The 20844-nt window shown below is 37.8% G+C and overlaps 1 protein-coding gene across 1 annotated transcript; it reads left to right on the top strand.

The window, feature by feature from the left end:
* The first annotated feature begins 1613 nt into the window (after nt 1-1613).
* LOC140237914 (ADP-ribosylation factor-like protein 3) lies at nt 1614-8990 on the top strand. Its single transcript, XM_072317845.1, has 5 exons — nt 1614-1715; nt 3983-4193; nt 5505-5611; nt 6065-6250; nt 8949-8990. The coding sequence occupies exons 1-5, from the start codon at nt 1713-1715 to the stop codon at nt 8988-8990; spliced, it is 549 nt and encodes a 182-aa protein (XP_072173946.1). The 5' UTR covers nt 1614-1712.
* The last annotated feature ends 11854 nt before the right edge of the window (nt 8991-20844 follow it).

The following is a 20844-nucleotide window of genomic DNA, read 5'->3' as shown; positions in this document are numbered from 1 at the left end:
AGAAGAAGAAGAAGAAGAAGAAGAAGAAGAAGAAGAAGAAGAAGAAGAAGAAGAAGATGATGATGATGATGATGATGATGATGATGATGATGATGAACATAAGAAGAAGAAGAAGAAGAAGAAGAAGAAGAAGAAGAAGAAGAAAAAGACGAGAAAGCATATACATTTATGACAGGTTTGGGTTAGAGAGCAGTTTCCTTCCTGCAGAGCACAGACATTGGACAAGCGTACAAAAAGTCCCTTGTAGCCATTTACATGATGGGCTAGGCCTAGGCCTATACCTAAGTCAAGAGATTCAATAGCTTTCCGCTCAGATCGGAGCCTGTATCATGTTTCACGGCCTGTATTGTATCCTTGAATACCTGAATACAAAAACGACCATTAGAAGTCCATTATACAGTAAATTTAGAAAAATATGATTTCCTAATGTTTTTAGCTTTTTCAGTTAGTTTATGCAATGTTAATTGTACAAAGATTGATGAAATAAAAATGAAAATTACAAAGGGTACTCGGAACTGGGCATGTCTCCGCTCATAATTATTTGCAATTATGACACCTCAATGTACACATTTTATTGGCCGGCGCCACGTTTTCAAAAGTTCGGGTCCACTTCCGGGTTTCACGAGCTAACAAGGAAATTAACAACAAAAAATAAAAAGAAAGAAAAAAAAAAACCTTCAGGCGCGCAACATCAGCAGGTGCCACTTCCAGGTTTCTTCAGCTGACATCAAAGGTTTCACTTTATTCATTAAAAAAAAAAAAAAAAAGTGGAGTGGGGGGTGGAGCGAGCCCCTCTGCCCCCCCCCCCCTCAAAAAAAAAAAAAAAGCACCAACAACAACAACAACAAAACCCAAAACTCAGTCAAGTTCACACTGAAAGGAGGAAATACGTTCCGTACGGGAGAAGTAATCATCCGGCGCTGTGCGGTGAGAAGGGTGCACTCTCGCATCTCGTAGAGTCTGTCCGCATCCGCCCTGGTAACGTGAGAACACGCATTACGTAATACGTATCGTGTCCTATCTTTGACCATGTACCGGTACGCAAAGTACAATTTGTATTACTGTATGATATACGCGACGGTATATCTGTACATTCATTGTACTGAGTCTAGTAAACGGTTAATTCCCCGCCGAGTACTAGTACTAGTAAACTGACGCCTGCTTTGCCTGAGCTGCGCCTAGAGGAGCTAGGAGGAGATGGCAGCGCGTGGAGCTTGCCAGCTGTGAGCAGTTACTAACGTACACGTTAGAACTTCAGACCAGATGCACAGATAATAATTAATTTGTAGGTAACTACATTGCAGTAACAAGATATCGGCTTCGGGAATACGGCACGGTTTGATGACGTGCATGCAAGGTGGACGTGGTGGTGGGTAGCGAGGATCAGGCGCAGCTAGCTACCGACACGGGCATACTAAAAGTAGGCGCCTATCATAACGTGAACTGCTAGAGATCTAACGTTATAATGCCAATGATCAGATGATACCAGGTACGGTAATGCGGTGAGCTCCACAAACCAAGACTGACCCGGCGTGCGGCGGCGAGTCAACGGATACCGGTGAACATTTTCTCGTCTGGCCCTAGCCCTGGGCTGGATATGACAGCCAGGGGTCTACCCTTCTGATCCCGGAACCGCAACCGTCTAGCCGTCCGGAGCGTAGCAGACCTTGATCAAGTTTACGTGTGGTCTGCCATATCGGAAACGGACGTTGATGGTAACGTTTCTCATTAATATTATTAATATTATTTGCACGAACAACTCTGCTCTCTAACCGTTACTAAAGTCAAAGAGTAAGATCATGAAGATGCAGGGCCTAAGGGACCGCCTAACGTTAGGGTTCTGATGGAATGATGGATGATCTAGTTCATGAATTAGGGGGCTAAATTATTTTAGGCTTCTAGAGTCGGCGCACCAGTTTGCTGCAGGGGTCTAGTTTGCGGCACCCCTAGGAATATCTCACCATATCTTCAAAAGTAGAGGGGTATTTTTTTTCTACATTGTTTTATTTGAAGAGCAACTGAAGAGCTTTCTTTTGATACCAGAACCAGGAAATAAGTTGGATGATGGCCTTCATAATTCTAATGTGTCACGCTGTTTGTAGTGTTTTTAAAAAGCATGACTTTCTTAACAAAACGTTCAGATTTTGTTCTGTTGCTAGGCAACCACCATCATTCCTCGTTTGTATCTTTATACAAAATCTTACTATGAAAAGAGGCCTGGCATGGTAAGGATTCCTCGTGTAACTGTGTTAAATATTCTAAAATTCATTTCCTTTGTCAGTTTTGAGGATTGCAACAGTGACCAAAATGTCAGGGATGGGTCCGGTTTGCGGCACTCCTATGGCTGGTATGGGATTCACAGACATAGCGCTATTTTACATATTATGGGTGGAAATTGATGAAATGCATGCGATCTTGAAAAATTATGAAATCTTGAAGGATCAAGATAATGAATCCAAATAAAGTGTTCTAACAAGCTGAAAACTACAATTGTAGTTGGACCATCAAAAAATATTTGGTTTTTGCAAACTTTTAATGTTTGAATCATTTGAAGAAATCAGGGGACATTTTTGTGTGGGGTGCTGCAAACTGGACCCCCCCCCCCCCTGCCGCAAACCGGGTCCTCTTGGTGGTTGCAAATTTTCTGCATGAAATTGATTATTATGACTAAAGGTAATTGTCCACCATACAAAATTGGTACCTCTTCCAATAAAAAAACAAAATTAATTTCTGTTGCCCGTTTTACAAGTAAATACCCTTGAAGAGGCCTTAACCTGCCGCAAACTGGGTCTAACTAACTTCAGCACAGCCATTTGACCGAAAGGTGGGTCTGTATCTGGTCGTCGGGGATTTATGTTCTGTGGAGACTGCGTCTGGCTTCACGGAATCCAGAGAACGATAACGTAAAAAAAAAAAATAAAAGACTCCTCCGGACAGACGGATCTTTCTGTCTAACGTACGTTACACAGCCATTATGCAATTTACCTGCAGCTAAAATTGAGAAAAGTGATATGTATCAAAGTGCAGTCTAGGGTTTAATAGGGTTAACCACAGTTTACAGAGTTTAGGGTTAGGTTAAGGGCTGTGCTGAAGTTAGAAGCCTGAATTAATGTAGTCCCCTAAAACCCATGATTGCCTTTTACCATTTGCAAGCAAGTATAATTGTATAAAAACATGATGTATTTGTGGCATGAAATTTTCGCAAATTGGAGCCGACGGCCTTTTTCACTGCATGAATTTTTCGTGAACCGCCACTGGCATTCAATGCTGAGTGTAGACAAGAACTTTCATGTGCATTTTAATTTCGCAAATTTTGGTACCGGTACTCGCGAATTCGCGAAATTAAAATGCACATGAATATTCCTCGTTTTACAGTATCTACTTACACCTCAAAATCCCTTCCTTCATTGAATATTGCAGATGATTTCATGCTTGAGATTTGACATTGTATGTCATTATCCCGAATGAGACCAGTAGAATACTTTGATAGACTTGTCTGATTTTTATTGTTTTTGTTTTGTTTTTTCTTTGTGAAACATTATTTGTATCCAAATGTATTGTGTTTCTTTGTGAAACATTATTTGTATCAAAATGTATCTCGTTGTACTTGTATAGCCCAATGGTCTGATCATACCAGGAAGGTGGGCAAGCGTACCCCCTGGCCCTGGATTCCTGGGAGGTAACTTCAACCCTTGGGATGTTTCTTGGTAGATTTAGCTGTGATAATTGCTTAGCAACACTGGCGAGAGGACAATAGTGTACCAAATTAACTGCATTTTTGCCAAAACATCAGTTGGACTCTAGTTTTGACTGAATTATCTCATTGACATCACCCTCATCAAGAATTATTTCTTAAGATTTTATGCACAGGTTTAAGCACAAGTGTCACAGAAACTTTAGTCTGTATGTCTAGAATCCACCTGTGACTATTTCATATGCTTTTCACTATTAAACCAACAGCGTTACATTTATGTTTCTGCAGGGGTTGTTGGCATTTTTCAGACGATTGAGAAAAACTTCTTCTCGGAAAACCAATGTGCGTGTCCTTCTTCTGGGCCTGGACAATGCCGGCAAGACAACCATTGCAATGTGCCTCTCCAGTGAAGAGGTTACAGATGTCAGGTCTACTCTTGGGTTCAATGTGAAGACAATCAGTGCTGCAGGCATTGATATCAATCTCTGGGATGTTGGAGGTAGGTTTCAGTTTTCTTCTTTATATAATTCTAAAGTCAGACTTTTTCTTTCACTTCTTATTACAAACAACTTTGTGAATTGTGTTGTCATGCCATTGGGGATATCTTGATCATGAGTGAAATCCGAATTAAAATCCTGACTTACTGTTGAAGGTAACACTATTTGAAAGCAAATCATCATGTTAAAAAAAAAAAAAAAAAAAAAAATTGTTAAAAAAATAAAGATAAAAACTCAACCACCAGATTGAAAAAGGGAAGCTAGCTAGTCTTGTATGGTTGTACTGTATTTGACCCTGCATCACAGTACAGGCTGTATCCCTTAAAAGTCACCAGACATTGACTTTTAAAGTAAGGGCAGACTCTGAAAAGCAGAATTTCAGCTTTAACAGATTGACTTCTCTAAACCACTGGAAATAACTTTAAATGAAGGGTAGGCCTATAGGCCTACACTCTGAAAGAATTACAAGAAGCGGCTTTGAGGTTTAAGGGTCTATTCAAGTGTTCAATCTCACCTACTGGTGCTCTGTGCAATAAATGGGACAAAAACAGGATAAAAGACCTCATAGCAACCACTTTTACGAGATTATCAGATTAAGCTGTTGAAACTTACAGATTTCATTGCAATAGCATTATCCATTTGAAGGTTGGTAATATTAGAGTTGAAAGTGAAGACTGTTGCCACAGGTTTCAAAGAAATGAAAAGGAGCCTCTGTTACCACCCATAATTAAACACACTGTATATATCACTATTCAAGAAAGAAAAAGTATTCTAGAGAACTTATAAGAGACACAATTTTCCATTTGTGTTATTATCTCAATTTTTTTTATTATAAATAAGCATTGCTACTTCAGGAAATATAGATAAGCTCACGTAGAAAAAGAAAAATTCTAAGTTGACCCGTTTCACCTATTTTGAGTCCTCACATAAAATGGGTTTGTGTGACTTTTTGTTGGTTTTTGTGATACATGAACACATACAGTGTCATATTGCACATGTAGGTGTAGTCACCTACAATGTATCATACATTTTGGCATTAAACCTGGGCTTATGTGTTGAAGGAATGGAATTGTAAGAAGCGCTTTCATTGTACTGTGGCATTTGGCGATTCATTGATAGGTCTGAGTGGGTTTGTGTGTTTGAGCAGAATATGTGAACTTGACACGCCGTTGACTGAGTTGGACGTGCAAACGTGTCACATAAAGAGTTAAAGATAATGATACATGTACTTTAGTTGCATCCAGTAACATCAACATTATTTTGAAGATTACTGTAGCAGTTCTCATTTTTCTGTTGTACCCTGTCTTCTGCAGGTCAGAGGAAGATACGCTCCTACTGGTCGAACTACTTTCAAAATACAGAGATGATAATCTATGTCATAGACAGCTCAGATACAAAGAGATTTGAGGAGACTGGAGAAGTGAGTACAGTACTTGGTTCAGTTCACACTTGGAACCAGCGAGTTAATAAATGCATCAAAGTATTTTTTTTTCTTTTGGTGTGTGTGTGGGTGTGTGAGTGTGTTAATGCTTTGGTCATGAATGTCTGTGATTCCAGACATGTATAAAGGTAAAGCTGTTGAAACTTTTAATCTCTGTACAATGTTCACATGACTGAGTCTGAATATGAATGATATTGTCGGTAACTGTGTTTGATAATGATGGTATTGCAAAAGAAGTCAGTAAGGTTCTTTCTTTCTTCCCGTCACAATAATTTTGTTTTCATCTAGTCATTTCTTTTAACTCAAATAAATGCAAGGGTGGTGTATTTCGTAATGCTCTCGATCTTGAAGGAAATATACAAATTTTACATAATTGTTTGTAATTTATTGATCGAATGATTGATTGACTGATTGATCTGTTTGGTAATTCAGGAACTCGCCCATCTGCTCGAGGAGGAGCAGTTGAGAGGCGTTCCGCTGCTCGTGTTTGCCAACAAGCAGGACCTGGTAGGGGCAGCACCAGCATGCGAGATTGCTGAGGGCCTGAACCTGCACACCATCCGAGACCGGGTCTGGCAGATACAGGCCTGCTCGGCTATCACCAGTGAAGGAATACAGGTAGTGGCATTAAAAATTTTGATTTTGCAGCTTCCTTACTGGCTCAGAATTGTTAATATTGGCAGCTACAATTAACTATATGTGTACATATATTTTATTGCATTGTTAACTTCACTGTCTGACTTACACAATATAGATTATGATGATGATGTGATCTCATTTTAAAGGAAGCCCCTTCAGTTTCAGAACAGCTCCATCCCATATGCCCTGCCATTTTGATGAAGGTTAGATTTACGTATAACTGTAGTTCTTGTTGGTAAGGGTTGGATGATTAATTCCCACATGTTCAATTTGTGCAAAATGGTGGTACACTGTGTGTTCATTTGCATACTTGTGACTGTATTTTTTGCAGAGTAGGCCTCTTTACATGAAGTCAACCTTCTGTCCCTAATGTTACCAAGAACGATAGGAAAACTTTGGTGCATCAGTTCATTGAATCCATGTACATTTTTGCGGACGACATAATTTAAGAACCTTCCCAGATATCCGAACAAAACTTGGCGTATGATAATCATATGTGTATGAGTGGACAAAGCTGTGCCTATCAACTTTTGGGCGCACATGCTCAAAGGTCAAAGTCAAGTGATAAAATTTCATCATTTCCCTTTACAGTGTATATTATGTCTCTTGAATTGTGTATGATCCCATTAAATCAGAAAAAGATAATCTGTGGAAAGCTTTGAGTTGTAAGGTCAAAGGTCAAAATAAAGTGCTAAAATTGTACTTTTTTTTTCCATCATAACTCAGAAATGACTCTAAAAGGTGTCTTCATTAATCTCAGTGGGCCTATTTGTATTGCTTGACATTAATTCTCTATACACTAAATTTACAAACATTACTATATAAAGCTGATATTTTTGCATACAGATAATGTTGCGAATGAGGAGGTCACAGACATTTTCACAAGATGTTTCTTTCGTGATTTTGTCGCAAAGGCTATTATAAGTGGACTAAGGCTTGTCGCTTTGAGATATTTTCGCATGTTATATTTGCAGTCCAACAGTGATTAGTGAAATTCACGAAAATAACAGCTTATACTGAACACTATTTTCTCCATATCCTGTTTTTGGGGGGTTTTTTGAGTGTAGATACACTTATCAGTGAAATGAAATTTGGTTCTGGATACAATTTTGTACATTATACATCACCACACAGTAGTGTATCTGAGGATTGTTTAGGCTGTGGAGATGTAGGTCAAGTGAAAATGCTGAAATTTCCTGTTTTCCATATTTTGAATGTGGCTCAATGTGTTGTGATGAAATTTGGTGTATACAACCAGGTAATGACTATTTGCCAGTCATGTCATATTGTCCTCTCACATTGGTAGTATGTACTGTAGGCCCATTAGGAGAGTAATGCTATGTGGCGGAGATTTATGTACCAGTTGCCATAGCGACCGCCGTTGCGACATTTGTACAGTAGTTCTTGCATAAACAATGTAAACTAATGGCCTGTGAATCATTGATCCATCAAGGCCCATTGAAGGTATTAAAAATTAAAGCATAATTTTTATGCCTCTGCCAACGAAGTGGCCGGAGGCATTATGTTTTCGGGTCGTCCGTCCGTCCGTACGTCCGTACGTCCGTCCGTCCCGTTTTGTTTTTGTCAATATCTCAAGAACCGTGTGGTGCTTTTGCATCAAACTTGGTATGAGGGTATATCCTTGGGGGATGATACTTTGTGTGGATTATAGGGTCACAGGGTCAAAGGTCAATGGTCACAGGTTATTTTGTGAAAAAAAATTGAAATTTCATGTTTTTCTCCATATCTCGCAAATGGTTCAAGGTATCTTCATGGAACTTAGTATGTATGCTTGTACCGATGGGCAGTGATTATCTAGGGAAGTTGGGGGTCATGGGTCAAAGGTCAAGGTCAACTCCTCAAAATATAACTGCTTTCCTTATATTTATGCAATGCCTGAAGGACTTTTTTAAAACTTGATGTATGCATGTATAACCCAATATATATTCTGTGGGAAGTTTGTTGCCAAAAGGTCAAAGGTCAAAAGGTCAAAGGTCAAGTGAAAGTGCTAAATTGCACTTTTTCCTCCATATCTCAAAAGTAACTCAAGGTATTGTCATGAAACTTACATATTTATGCATGTTCTACCTAACAGTGATTCTCTTTGGAACCGTGGGGTCAAAGGTCAAAGGCCAGGTTTCGCTAATACTATTTTACCATTTGATACTGAAATTATACTTTTTCTCAATACCTTGAAAATTACTCAATGCATAAACTTGTAAAAGGGTCAAAAGTCAAGTGAAAATCATCAGTTCCCCCAAATACCTGCACTCTGACGTTTTAATCATTCATCCAATTGAACCTAGTTCTAGGAAAGTGAACATTCGGCACATTTGTGGCAAACCTGTCATTTTAATATTTTGCCAATTGTGTGAAACTGTCATCACACATTGTCAAGACATTGTACTATAGACCTATTAGGAGAACCATGCATTATGGCGGAGGCATACACCAGTCGCCGTAGCGACATTTCTAGTTTAAAATTGAAATGATGGGCACTTATGATGTTTCATTCACTCACGGCCTTCATGTTGTATCCCACATTGGTCAGAGTGAAATATGAGATCTGCTGATTTTATTTTACAACATGGGACATTAACAACAAGATACATGTAAGTAACACTTTGTTATGGTACTGTTTTGATCATATTTTTTTTTTCCCCCTTTACCTTTACAGCCTGGATTAAAGTGGATAACAGATCACATTAAGGCAACGTGACTGGACCAGTCTTTCCTACAGAGGGGAATGTGAGTGCTTCACACACTCCAACCAGACAAGCCTTGAAAATGTTGTCATAGTATGTGATTCTTGCTCCTTTTTTGACTGATCTAACTCTTGGACAACATGTCTGACATTTTTACGTAGTGTTGCTCCATGTACAAAGTGCATTTTCACAGACAATAGGTTTCTTAAAGAGATAAATCATCCATGGAGACATTTTGTTAGTCTGTTTTAAAGATTAGGTATGTCAAAGTACAAGTTATGAGAGAAGTTTTGAGAAAATTGCAAGGTATTATAATCTATAAATTTGTAGAAAATGTCTACACATGCTACTTGCAAGCAATTTGTCATGGTCTCAAAACTAATCAGTGCGCATATCATTGCACCAAAAGGAACCTAGAACTTCAAAGAGTACATTATGCTCCAACAGGTTGGTTTGTGACTTGATATTTTAGCATTATGGATGTCATTCCTTTATTTAAGCATGGCACCTATTTGTACTTCAGTCACGAGGTTGTTCCTGTGCAGGTCCGTGCTGATGAAATACAACATAAATGTAGCAGAAATGAAATCAAAACTCATTCATTAAAAAACACACACAAACACACACACACACACACACAGAACAAAAACATGTAGGCTACATGTCACTATGTGACCCTGCACCACAAAACCAGCAAAAAGTCGCCAGACATGGATTTTAAAGAGCATACTCTAAGCTTTAAAATGATGTACGTATAACTCAATTCAAATGGACTCTCCTAACCTAAATATTGGAAAGAAAGCTAACACTCCGGAAAAGTGTAAAGTGAGAAAGAGGCTCCGAAGTACAGGGTCTATTCAAGCGCTTTATCTTAATTATTGAAGCCATACTACCTGTGCGATGAATGAGACACAAAACAGGATGTAAACCACTGTAATAATAATCATAATAATAAAGGACATTTATATTGCGCAGCTACTATAATAATATAGTTACTCTACTGCGCATTACAAAATGACATGCATACAAGAAATTCAAACAGAAAATACATTACTTCAAGAGATGACTGTAGCAACAACAATGAAGGGATTATGAGATTAAGCTGAAATTGAGCATGCTCTATTAATCCGTTCCATACTGAATTCTAAAATCCTCATAGAGTTAATACACCAGGTTCCCATATGGAACGGGTTAATACATTCTGTCCGTGATTAATGTCAACTTTCAGAGCACTAGCATTATCCTTTCAAAAGTTATTAGAGTTGAAAATAGAGAGTGTACAAAGGAGTTTCATGAGATAAAAAGGGGCCGCTAAGACATGCAGTGTACCTAATCACACTATTCTACAAAAAATGGATTGTAGAAAAAGTGCTGAAAACCCATTTTCCCATTCATTTTATGATCCCAAACTTATGAATAATGTAGAAGAACACCATTTAACCTTTTTTTGAGTCCTCGGGTGAAATCAAGAGATGGGATTTTTTGATGCACGGTCACATATTGCTGCCAACATTCCATGTCTTGCTCAAAGAGGGAGCAAGAGGGAACTACTCTCCTGGTTACATTAATGGTCCCTGACTGGCCATTATTTTTTTTAACTGTACATATTGATATTCTTTGAATTGTAAATTTTTATGATGAGATATTTATCATAGATGTGTTTTATTGACTAGATTTTCATGAAAGAGTTTGCCTGCCAGCTGTGTGATATTCTATTTTTATAGTATTATATGCATGATAGCTTGATCAGAAATGCCGTTTTGTTGTAATGTAATATGTGCTTGAAGTGTTATGTGCTAACAAGATTCCTTTTATGTGCTAAATATGATCCCACCAGATGTCATTCATGAGTATTTGATGATACAGTGTATACCAATATTGATATCAGTATTTTACTCGGTTCAACAAATGACAAATATGTGAAGCAATATTATGTTGACAGCAGCTTAACAGTATGAACAGGGTTAGGGTTTGTTCTATACTCCATTTTGATGCGTACAATATTGTATCAGGGGCGGATCGAGGAATTCTGTAAAGGGGGGCCACAACTAATATTTCTGGTGCCACTTCTGGGTTTCATCTCATTTTTTTCTTTTTATTTCTTTTGTTTTTAACGATAAATAAAGGGGGGGCGTGTGCCTCTTGCGCCCCCCTCTGGATCCGCCACTGTGTATGCAACATGCTGTAAACTTTTACAGGGTCGATACATGTAGATATCCTTAGTTGCTTATTTTGTACACCTGTACTGCACCCTATCCCAGTACTGTATTCATATGTATATTTCCCAGTTCTTTCAGTTTTTATGAAGTGAAGGATGGTTCTCTTGCCTTATAGTACTGCCAATTGTCCACAGATTCACTCTTAAGTGAGGATTCATTCACATGGATGGAAGACTGAAATATTCTTTTATCATTCACTGGTAGACAGCATTATAGTAAAATCTGCATCTATATATTTTGAGATGGATTTTGATGGAAGTAAATATTGACACAGGACATTGTATATAGTGCTGACCATGCTTTATAACAAGCTCATGATGATGCATGTATGATACCTGTACAGTATATCAAAAGTACACTAACTTTTGTATGTATTCTGTGTTTAATGGGAAATGTTACTCACGTACAGTTAGAAGAACAGGTTCACCTTCATATACATAAGGACTGAGAAAATACAGAAGTATTAGCTGAACACATCACTGAAAGTTTGAGGAAAATTGTACAATCCATTCAAAAGTTATAATTCTTTTAAAGTTTCAATGCCGCCATTACTTGTGATCAATGTCACATGCATAATGGTATAGATAAAATACTGTATAAAGAAAATTCAAGATACAGTGTATTTGCACTTTTCTCACATAATAAAAGAGCACTTGACTTGCTGCTTTCAGAAGGAAGGCAGGGGGAATAATATTACCCTTAACATACAATTATTGTACCTCAGTAAGGAGTCTAGGGAATGTGTACTTTTTTCATAAAATGAAATTTGGTGGAATTCTCATATTTTCCGTATATTCTACGTTGTATGCATGTGACATCATACACTGTGTAGTCTTCACACCCAACAGTGACTGTGCAGAAACTTTAAAAATTCATAATTTTTGAACAATTGGTAGATTTTTGTCAAACTTGTTCTATTAATATTGAGCACTGCATTCTCTCGATCCACATGTATGGTACAATTGTATATGAAGGTGAATTGTATTGAATGTGTTAAGCGTGCAATGAAGAAATTGCCTTTTGTAGAGAAGCTACAAGTACTACTAACATCGTATCACAAGGCAGGAGGACCAAAAGTACATCAGAAGAGCGTTCCAGAGACATTGGGCAGTAATACTGAAGAACCTGTCACTTTACAACTATTGGAACCAACCCTCCTTTCATATGAATGTGTTTTTAGGATTCAGACCATGATTGACATCAGATGGCGCGAATATGCAACACATCAGATATGCCCTGGACCTAGAGACCTGTTGACTCATTGAGGACAAGTCCCGAGTATACTCGGGCAGGTGTCTATGGGAATGTGTGTTGTAGCAAAATCAATCCGTCCACAACAGGTTAAGAGAGATTCGGAATCTTCTATTTCTTTCCTGTAAATTGTAATTTGTTTGTTTGTTTTGTTTGTTTGTTTTTCAAATGAAGCAATGTCAAGAAAGGTCTCACCTTTCTTCGCCAAGTGTATTACTGTGTGTCAGACATGACACGTTGAAGACTCCATCATTATGATTATTATCATTATTAATGAATTTAACCATGGCTTGTGTGCAGAAGATGTTAGAACTTGTACATACAGTGTCATTTTGCAAAACTTTGTTTCCTTGCACATATCAATATGTTTGGTTCACATAGAGTTAGCATTTGGTGAGCATCCATTTTAGGATGTGGGCGATTATGACTTATGACTGGAATATGACTTTCATTTATGTCAAAAGTGCCGAGCAGCTTGTACATGTAGTATCTCATTCCTAAGTGCTGGTATGAACCTGTGGTTTACATTGCAAATTCTTGCCTAATGGTGCATTCATTGTGCCTAGTACAGCCTTATACACCACATTTGCAGTTGTCATCATTCCTTTGCCTTGTGTGTTTGAGGACAATTTTACTCACATTGCACTTCTTCCTCATTGTACATTTTCTGTGCCTACCACTCCCAGTGTGTGTGATGGTTACAGTTTGGTATTCCGAAGGTTCATTATTCAGAAGGTTAGTTATTCCGAAGGTTCGTTAATCAGAAAATGAAACAAAGCTTGTTATTTCAAAGGTTCGTTAGGACCCTATTTCAAGTTTGGATCAATGAACCTTCGGAATAATGAAACCTATTTTTATTTTGGACCAATGAACCTTCGGAATAATGAAACCTATTTTTATTTTGGATTTAAATAACGAACCTTCGGAATGATAAATCCTATTTCATTTTCGGATAAATGAGCCTTCGGAATAGCGAACCCTATTTCATTTTCGGATTAACGAACCTTCGTAATAACGAATCTTCAGAATAACAAACAGCACCCGTGTGTGATAGCGAAAGCCGTTGTGCTGAAAATATTCTCACTATTGACATAGCAGTTCCTATACATGTACATGTAGGCACTGTAACAATTTCGGTTGTGACACATTCTTTTATAATCTGGGTCAGTCCATAGGGTTTTGTCAAGTTTTGTGACATACTGGTACATTGTACTCAAAATCCATGCCTCTTTTACAACCAAGCGATTATCTGCCAGTGTTGACTTCAGAAAGGAAATGGTATCACACCAAGTTTTATTGCCCAAACACATGTATTACAATTTCAGACAGGAGAATTTATTGCCAATTTGATTTACAATGTATGTAAATGTGATGTCTGCGTAACAAAAGTCAGAAAATGAATGTGTTGAATTGCGGCAAATCCATGAAAGATTCCTGATTTTAAAATGCATTACTGTAATAGGGGTCAAAGTTCATATTGATGCAACAGAACATAACTGCATTTGAGATGATTTTCATTGTGAAATGAAAAAAGTTGATACCTGTGTTATTTGGACAACATGCAGTTTGTTGACCCAACTTGATAGACTGGCCCATCTGTGTTCAGTATTAGCAGCTACAGAGTCAAGTGTAAGGATATATACATGTATGTCATTAAGGTGAGGTTTGTGTTGCCTGACATTCTGCTACTAAACATACCAAAAGTCTGAAAACAGGAAAATCGGAATAATCAGTGTGCCTCTTCTTTTGTGGCTCAGATCAAAATCCTGAAGATTAAAAGAAGTGTTCATAACAAAGGGTACAACATTTGAAAAAGATTTGTATGGGTTAATTTTCTTTGGGGCCTGCCCCCTCAAAAATTACACTGAACAATCCCTGCAAAGATTTTAGTCAATGGTACATTTATTATCATCTATTTTTACATCTGGGTACTGTATTGACCATTCCAAGATTTCAGTAAAAACATGTATACACTTGTATGAAGGTGTAAGTTCGTGAAACTTTTTGTTGAGTTTCTGCGGTGATATGGTTGTTTATATTTCACGCTATGAGAAATTATCTAACGTTCAGAGTTTGCTGTGGTTCATTGCCAATTGGTTGAAGTGATCATCTTCCCTGTTTATCTTATATGCAGATGTACTCTTTGAATGATTATGAACACATCAACAGAGTGCTGTTTATACTAACCAATATAATGTGTGAGTGCAGTGGATCCAGGCAATATAGATTTGAGCAATCTTGATACCACATGCAAACTTATACTGGGTTTGGCATAGAAATGGTGCGACATAAATTCCCATTTTGCTGCACCCCCTTTGCTATGTAACCAATATAATGTGTGAGTGCAGTGGATCCAGGCAATATAGATTTGAGCAATCTTGATACCACATGCAAACTTATACTGGGTTTGGCATGGAAATGGTGCGACATAAATTCCCATTTTGCTGCACCCCCTTTGCTATGTAAACTGTTCATCATATCCTAGTCAGTACACTGATTTACCAATGTACATGCATTCCTCCATGTAATACATGAAAGCAAGATGCGATACCCTGGAAAAACTGGATTCTGTATTGAAATGTATTCAGTAAATACTGGTGAATTGGTTGGCTTGTTATCATCTTAAAGGGGGGGGGGGGGTTTGAACAAAATCGTATGCATCTATGAATCATTCATTTCAGCCCTTATTGTGCCTGTATACACTTCAAAAGTTCAATTAACTTTGGCTCTCAAATGGTAAGCGTATGAACAGGGTTGCATCAAGGGCCCCATTTCATAAAAAAGTTGATATGATAGCAACTCTTGCTGGAATGACAATTGTCATGGTAACGACAAGAATCCAGCTTCCTGATTGGCTGTTGCTGTTGGAAGGTGTCATTCCAGCAGGAGTTGCTATCCTAACATCTTTTACGTAATGGGGCCCAGGTGCATTTTTGTCGAGCCCAACATAGGTGCGGGGAGACTAAGGGATCGCCTAGTGCGGCGTCTGTCTGTCTGTTGTCCGTCCGTAACACTACAAAAACTTGAATAACCCTCTGCTGAGGACTTTAATTTCAATCAAACTTGGAGGGAAGAGTGGTTAAATACAAAGTTACACATGTTACCAAACATGAAGGTCACCTCAAGGTCAAAAGTCACAGGCAGGGGTCAATGAACTTTTAGGGCCCAATGTGAAGTTTTTACAGCGCATTTCGATTATGGCTCGTAACTTTTGATCCATATGTCCGTTTGTGACCAAACTTGGCTGTTAAATGTCTCTTGGGGAGTTGACGGTCACCACAAGGTCAAAGGTCATAGGCGGGGTCAATGAACTTCCGGGACTTAGAAAAACATTAATTTCTTCTACACGCTGTACACGAATGGGCAAGACACGTTTTGACACTTGCCTTTTTACCGTGTGCATATAATACAATCGTTTAATTGTACATTGTACATGTATTAATCTTTGCTGCACAGTTTCTTCCACACGGTTTAATTCAGTTGTTTGCACATGCCAATAGAGACAGACAAATATATTTGGAGAAAAAAAAAGGAGAATCAGTTCGTGCACTTGTCATAACTTTGGTCTCACAAACATGCAAATGAGATACAATGTAAAACACAGAAAGAAGATGTGAGGAACAAGTGTACAGAGAGATGGTAGAGTGATGCGTAAAAGAGAGATACACAAATGGATAGGTGGATGATGGATGATAGATTGATGGTGGATGGATGGATGGTGGATGGATGGATGGATGGAAGGATGGATGATGGATGGATGGACGGATAGATCGATGGATGATGGATGGATGGATGGATGGATGCAGGCATGCATGCATTTATGCATCTTGCATGGTGGATGGATGGATAATGGATGGATGCTGGATGCAGGCATGCATGCTTGGTGGATGGATGGATGGATGATGGATTGATTAATGGAAGATGGATGGATGGATGGATGGAATGATACAATGTAGCTAGATAGATGATGGATGAGTGATGGATGGATGGATTGATGGATGATAGATGGATCAATGGATGGAAGTCACAAATCAAACAGACATAATAATCTGCCGATGAACTTATTTGCTAATACATGTAACTGCACGAGTGTTTCTGTTGTAAGTACAAGGTATAGTGCAGGTCTGGAACATTTGCATTATTCTGTGCTGTATTGCCCCAAACATGATTTTCCCTTCATGGTCCTCAACTATTTCCAATACCATCTTTTTTTTTTAATCTACAGACACTGCAAGAATGGATATTCCTAAGAAGTGATTTCCTCTGTCCACACTCTAGCATGGTACCACATGTTGTGAGTGATGAATATGCAATATTCAGTCATATCTTCCAGAGAGCCCCTCCCATGATGATGTAACATTCACTTTCACTTGCTGCTACCATGGTAACAGCTAACCTGTGCAGACTCATTAATTGTGAGGATTTTATACATAATGGTTGTGTAAAATGATTGTATGTTTCAATTGTTGTGGGTTTTTATGCCTCCGCCACAAAGTGGTGCCGGACGTATTGGCCCGAATTCACGAAGGTGGTACAAATGAAACCATGGTTTAAACTATGGACAAAAACCATGGAGCGCCAAGTGTCGCATGGAATATTTCGTTACAAAATCAGTCATTTCGTCGATGAAATTAATATTTTGTGACGAAATGACAACATTCTGTAACTATAAATGAACATTTCGTCCACGAACTGATAATTTCGTTAACAAAACGGTCATTTTGTCGACGAAATGACCAATTTCGTAACGAAATATTCCGTGCGACACTTGGCGCTCCATGGTTTTTGTCCATGGTTTATAAACCATGGTTTCATTTGTACGACCTTCGTGAATTCGGGCCATTATGTTTTCGGGTTGTCCGTCCTTCCGTCCGTCCGTAATGAATTTTGTTGACAACATAACTAAAAAACCTTTTTGAGGTATCCTAATGAAACTTGGCATGTATACAATGTGTATTAGGGGGTGAAGTTGTGCCTATCAACTTTTGGGTGCACTTTCTCAATATCAAAGGTCAAAAGGTCAAGGTCAAATGCTTAAAATTTCACTATTTCCCCCATATCTATGCAATGCCTGAAGATATTTTCTTGAAACTTAGTGTATACATGTATTACCCAATTAAGATTCTCTGGTGAAAGTTTGGGGGTCATGACATCAAAGGTCAAAAGGTCAAGTAAAAATGTTAAAATTTCACTTTTTTCTCCGTATCTTGGAAATTGTTCAAGGTACATTGTATCTTCATGGAACATAGTATATATGCATGTACTGACTGGCAGTTATTATCTAGGGAATTTGGGGTTCATGGGTCAAAGGTCAAGGGCAACACTTCAAAATTTTTCTATTTCCCTCATATTTATTCAGTGCCAGCAGGATTATTATTTTTTTTAAACTTGGTGTATGCATGTATAACCCAATAGAGATTCTCTGGGAATTCTTTTTTTTTTTTTTGCCAAAAAGGTCAAAGGTCAAAAGGTCAAAGATCAAGTGAGCGTGCTGAACTTACTTATTCCTCCATATCTCGGAAGTGGCTCAAGTTACGTATCTTGAAACTTAGTACATATTTATGCATGTTCTGCCTGACAGTGAGTCTCTTATGAATTTTAGGGTCAAAGGCCACATGAAAATGGTAACAATTTACTATTCAATACAGAAATTGCACTTTTTCTCCATACCTTTAAAATTACTCAATGCATGAACTTATGAGAGGGTCAAAGTCAAGTTAAAGTCCATAAATCCCCAAATGCATGCTCTCCTATTCATCCAATTAAACCTAGGTCAAGGAAGGTGAACATTCAACACATTTGAAATTTGTGACAAACATGTGATTTTAATATTTTGCCAATTTTGTGAAAATGTAATCACACATTGTCCACATGTACTATAGACCTATTAGGAGAATCATGCATTATGGCGGAGGCATACCAGTCACCATAGCGACATTTCTAGTTTCTTCTTGGAAAGATATTCAGGTTAAAAAAAAAAAAAAACAACTTTTGTCTCTTTTACAGTATCTTAACACTCCTTCACACATGAACAAATCAGGAATTTCTTTCTGATTCTGAAATGTCTAGTTTATTAAAAACTTCTTTTGACACAAAGTGGCAATGAAGGATTAGTGCCATTAAATTCATTGTGGAAAATACAAGAGTACTTACAGATAAAGGGAAGAGTACTTTAAAGATAAGGCACAATATTTCAGATGAATGTAGTAGCACACAAAAAGAAAACATTATGTATTGGAATATCATTTTAGGATATGCAAACACAACAATTGCTGCAGACAGTGAGATATGTACAGTTTGATACAAAGGCATTGGTGCAATTTGATTGACCAAGATAAAGCAGAGATACTGTATACACTATAATTTTCGCGTACATAAATTTTCGCGAATTGCCGTTGTCACACATTTTCGCGAGTGGTTAAATTCGCGATTTGGGGACCAGAGAAAATATGAAGTGGCAAAGAAAGTGTGAATTTTCAACTTACTAGCAAATAAGAATGATACTAGTTATACACTGCATGAAAAAAAAAACTTACCAAACTCTCCGAACTAGTAAGTTAGAATTCAACATTTTTGAAGTGGTTAAGTCCATCGCGCTAGATTTGTGACGAGTGGTCCCCTTGCGATAATGGATTGGCTCTCTACAGTATTCGTAAGTAGACGTGGACGTGCTATATGTACGTAAACAAGCTTAGCCAGTATGGTCTGTTCGGAAAGCCGTGACATGGTATACTAGTACTGAAATGTTCGTATCATCAAGGCAAGGGATTCATTTTGGAAGGTAATATTTTCGCATGTTGTTAATTTTGCGAATAGCTCCCGACTCGCGAAATTCGCGAATATAGCGTATACAGTATATCTTCTCATACAGGGATATAAAATACATCATACCATGCAGAGTAGTGCAGCTACATTGTAAATACTAAACAATAAAAGTCACTAGTATATTTTATATGACTTGAAGTCAACAGAGAGGGTAAAAAAGACAGACAGACAGACAGGGAAGAGGGAGAGGGGGGAAAAGAGAGGCGAGAGTTTACAAAAAGATTATGGGCAAAGTAGATATTGCAAAGATGAGGATGTACAGTGAATGAACATGATCTGCTTTTAAAGAGCTTAAAGATCTTAAAGACACGACTGTGCATTATATATCTGATGATATTGCATGTTGCATAGACTTATTACATCTCCTATGTCCTGTTGTGAACAAGAATAGGAATCCTTGCATAAACATGCCACAGGTCACATAATCACTTTAACTACTGTATTACTACTCTGAATCTGTCTTATAACTTGGTTGTCTCTACTTCAGACATGAGAATATCATACAGCATTTCAGACAATGTCTCAACATAGAGAGTCACAGACCAATTTTGTTTCACCATGACAAAGAAGCAAAAAATACGTAAAACAGCAACAAAGCAGAAATGGAAAAGTAGATTATGACATACAAACAGGACTGTTAGGGGCAAGAAAAGGCAAGACCTGCAGGTCTTCTACTTCACACGTCATGATGTTGCACATGCACAGCTCTACTACACAGCTTTGACATGCACAACCCAACAGCATTTCACATTCATTCACTTCCATCTACACTTTTGTCAATTCTTATAATTTTCTTATAATGCATCCTAGAGTATTTTTGATGGCACTGACAGGTTGCAGACAAACTAATACAAAATACATCCTCTCAATTGTATGTCAAGGTGATAGATGAGATGATTGCATGCATGACAATGATACTCTGCCCTGTGAGCATAAAACAAGTAACTGTCCACATCATAGACTTGTAATCAATGAGATTGCAATTGTACATGTTGTACCGTATTTGAATCCTAAAACACAAACTTTCATCTATTTTGTTGTCGTTCTTCATCTAGACATGTGGTGATTAGCATTGGATGCAATATTGAATTCATGCTGGGAATATGATTTCACAATTGTCATAAACCAGTGACTACAATTGTATTGAGTATTTGAACGGGGATAAATTGTCACATGGACCGAGGTATGTGTATATGCAGTAGTATTTGCGTAATTTGCTTGAAGCCGAGACATGAATAATTAATGGCTACATGCTACATTTGGCTATCTTCTACAAATGAAAGACTAACATACTTGTGACCTCGCATCACAAAACAAACCCAAAGTTGCCAGATAGGATTTTTGCAGTACAAATGAGATTTTGAAAGAAGCAATTTCAGCTTTGATATAATACAATGATTGTGATAACTCCACATAACTACAATCAATAATTATGTATTATGGTATGTTTAGAGAGTAAATCATCACATGGATTTAAAATGAAAGCAAAAAAAAAACAACAACAACCAAACAGACAAAATACAAAACACTGACAAACAACAAAATTTTGTAACTTTAAAATTACTCGGCATTG

Source organism: Diadema setosum, chromosome 14, assembly GCF_964275005.1.
Source record: "Diadema setosum chromosome 14, eeDiaSeto1, whole genome shotgun sequence".
Classification (NCBI taxonomy): domain Eukaryota; kingdom Metazoa; phylum Echinodermata; class Echinoidea; order Diadematoida; family Diadematidae; genus Diadema; species Diadema setosum.
Note: the sequence above shows the minus strand (reverse complement) of the source record. Positions and strands in the feature narration are given on the sequence as shown.

Coding starts and splice junctions, on each gene's coding strand:
- LOC140237914 (XM_072317845.1), top strand. Junction 5,612..6,064: donor GATTTGAGGAGACTGGAGAA/GTGAGTACAGTA, acceptor TTGGTAATTCAG/GAACTCGCCCATCTGCTCGA. Junction 6,251..8,948: donor TCACCAGTGAAGGAATACAG/GTAGTGGCATTA, acceptor TTACCTTTACAG/CCTGGATTAAAGTGGATAAC.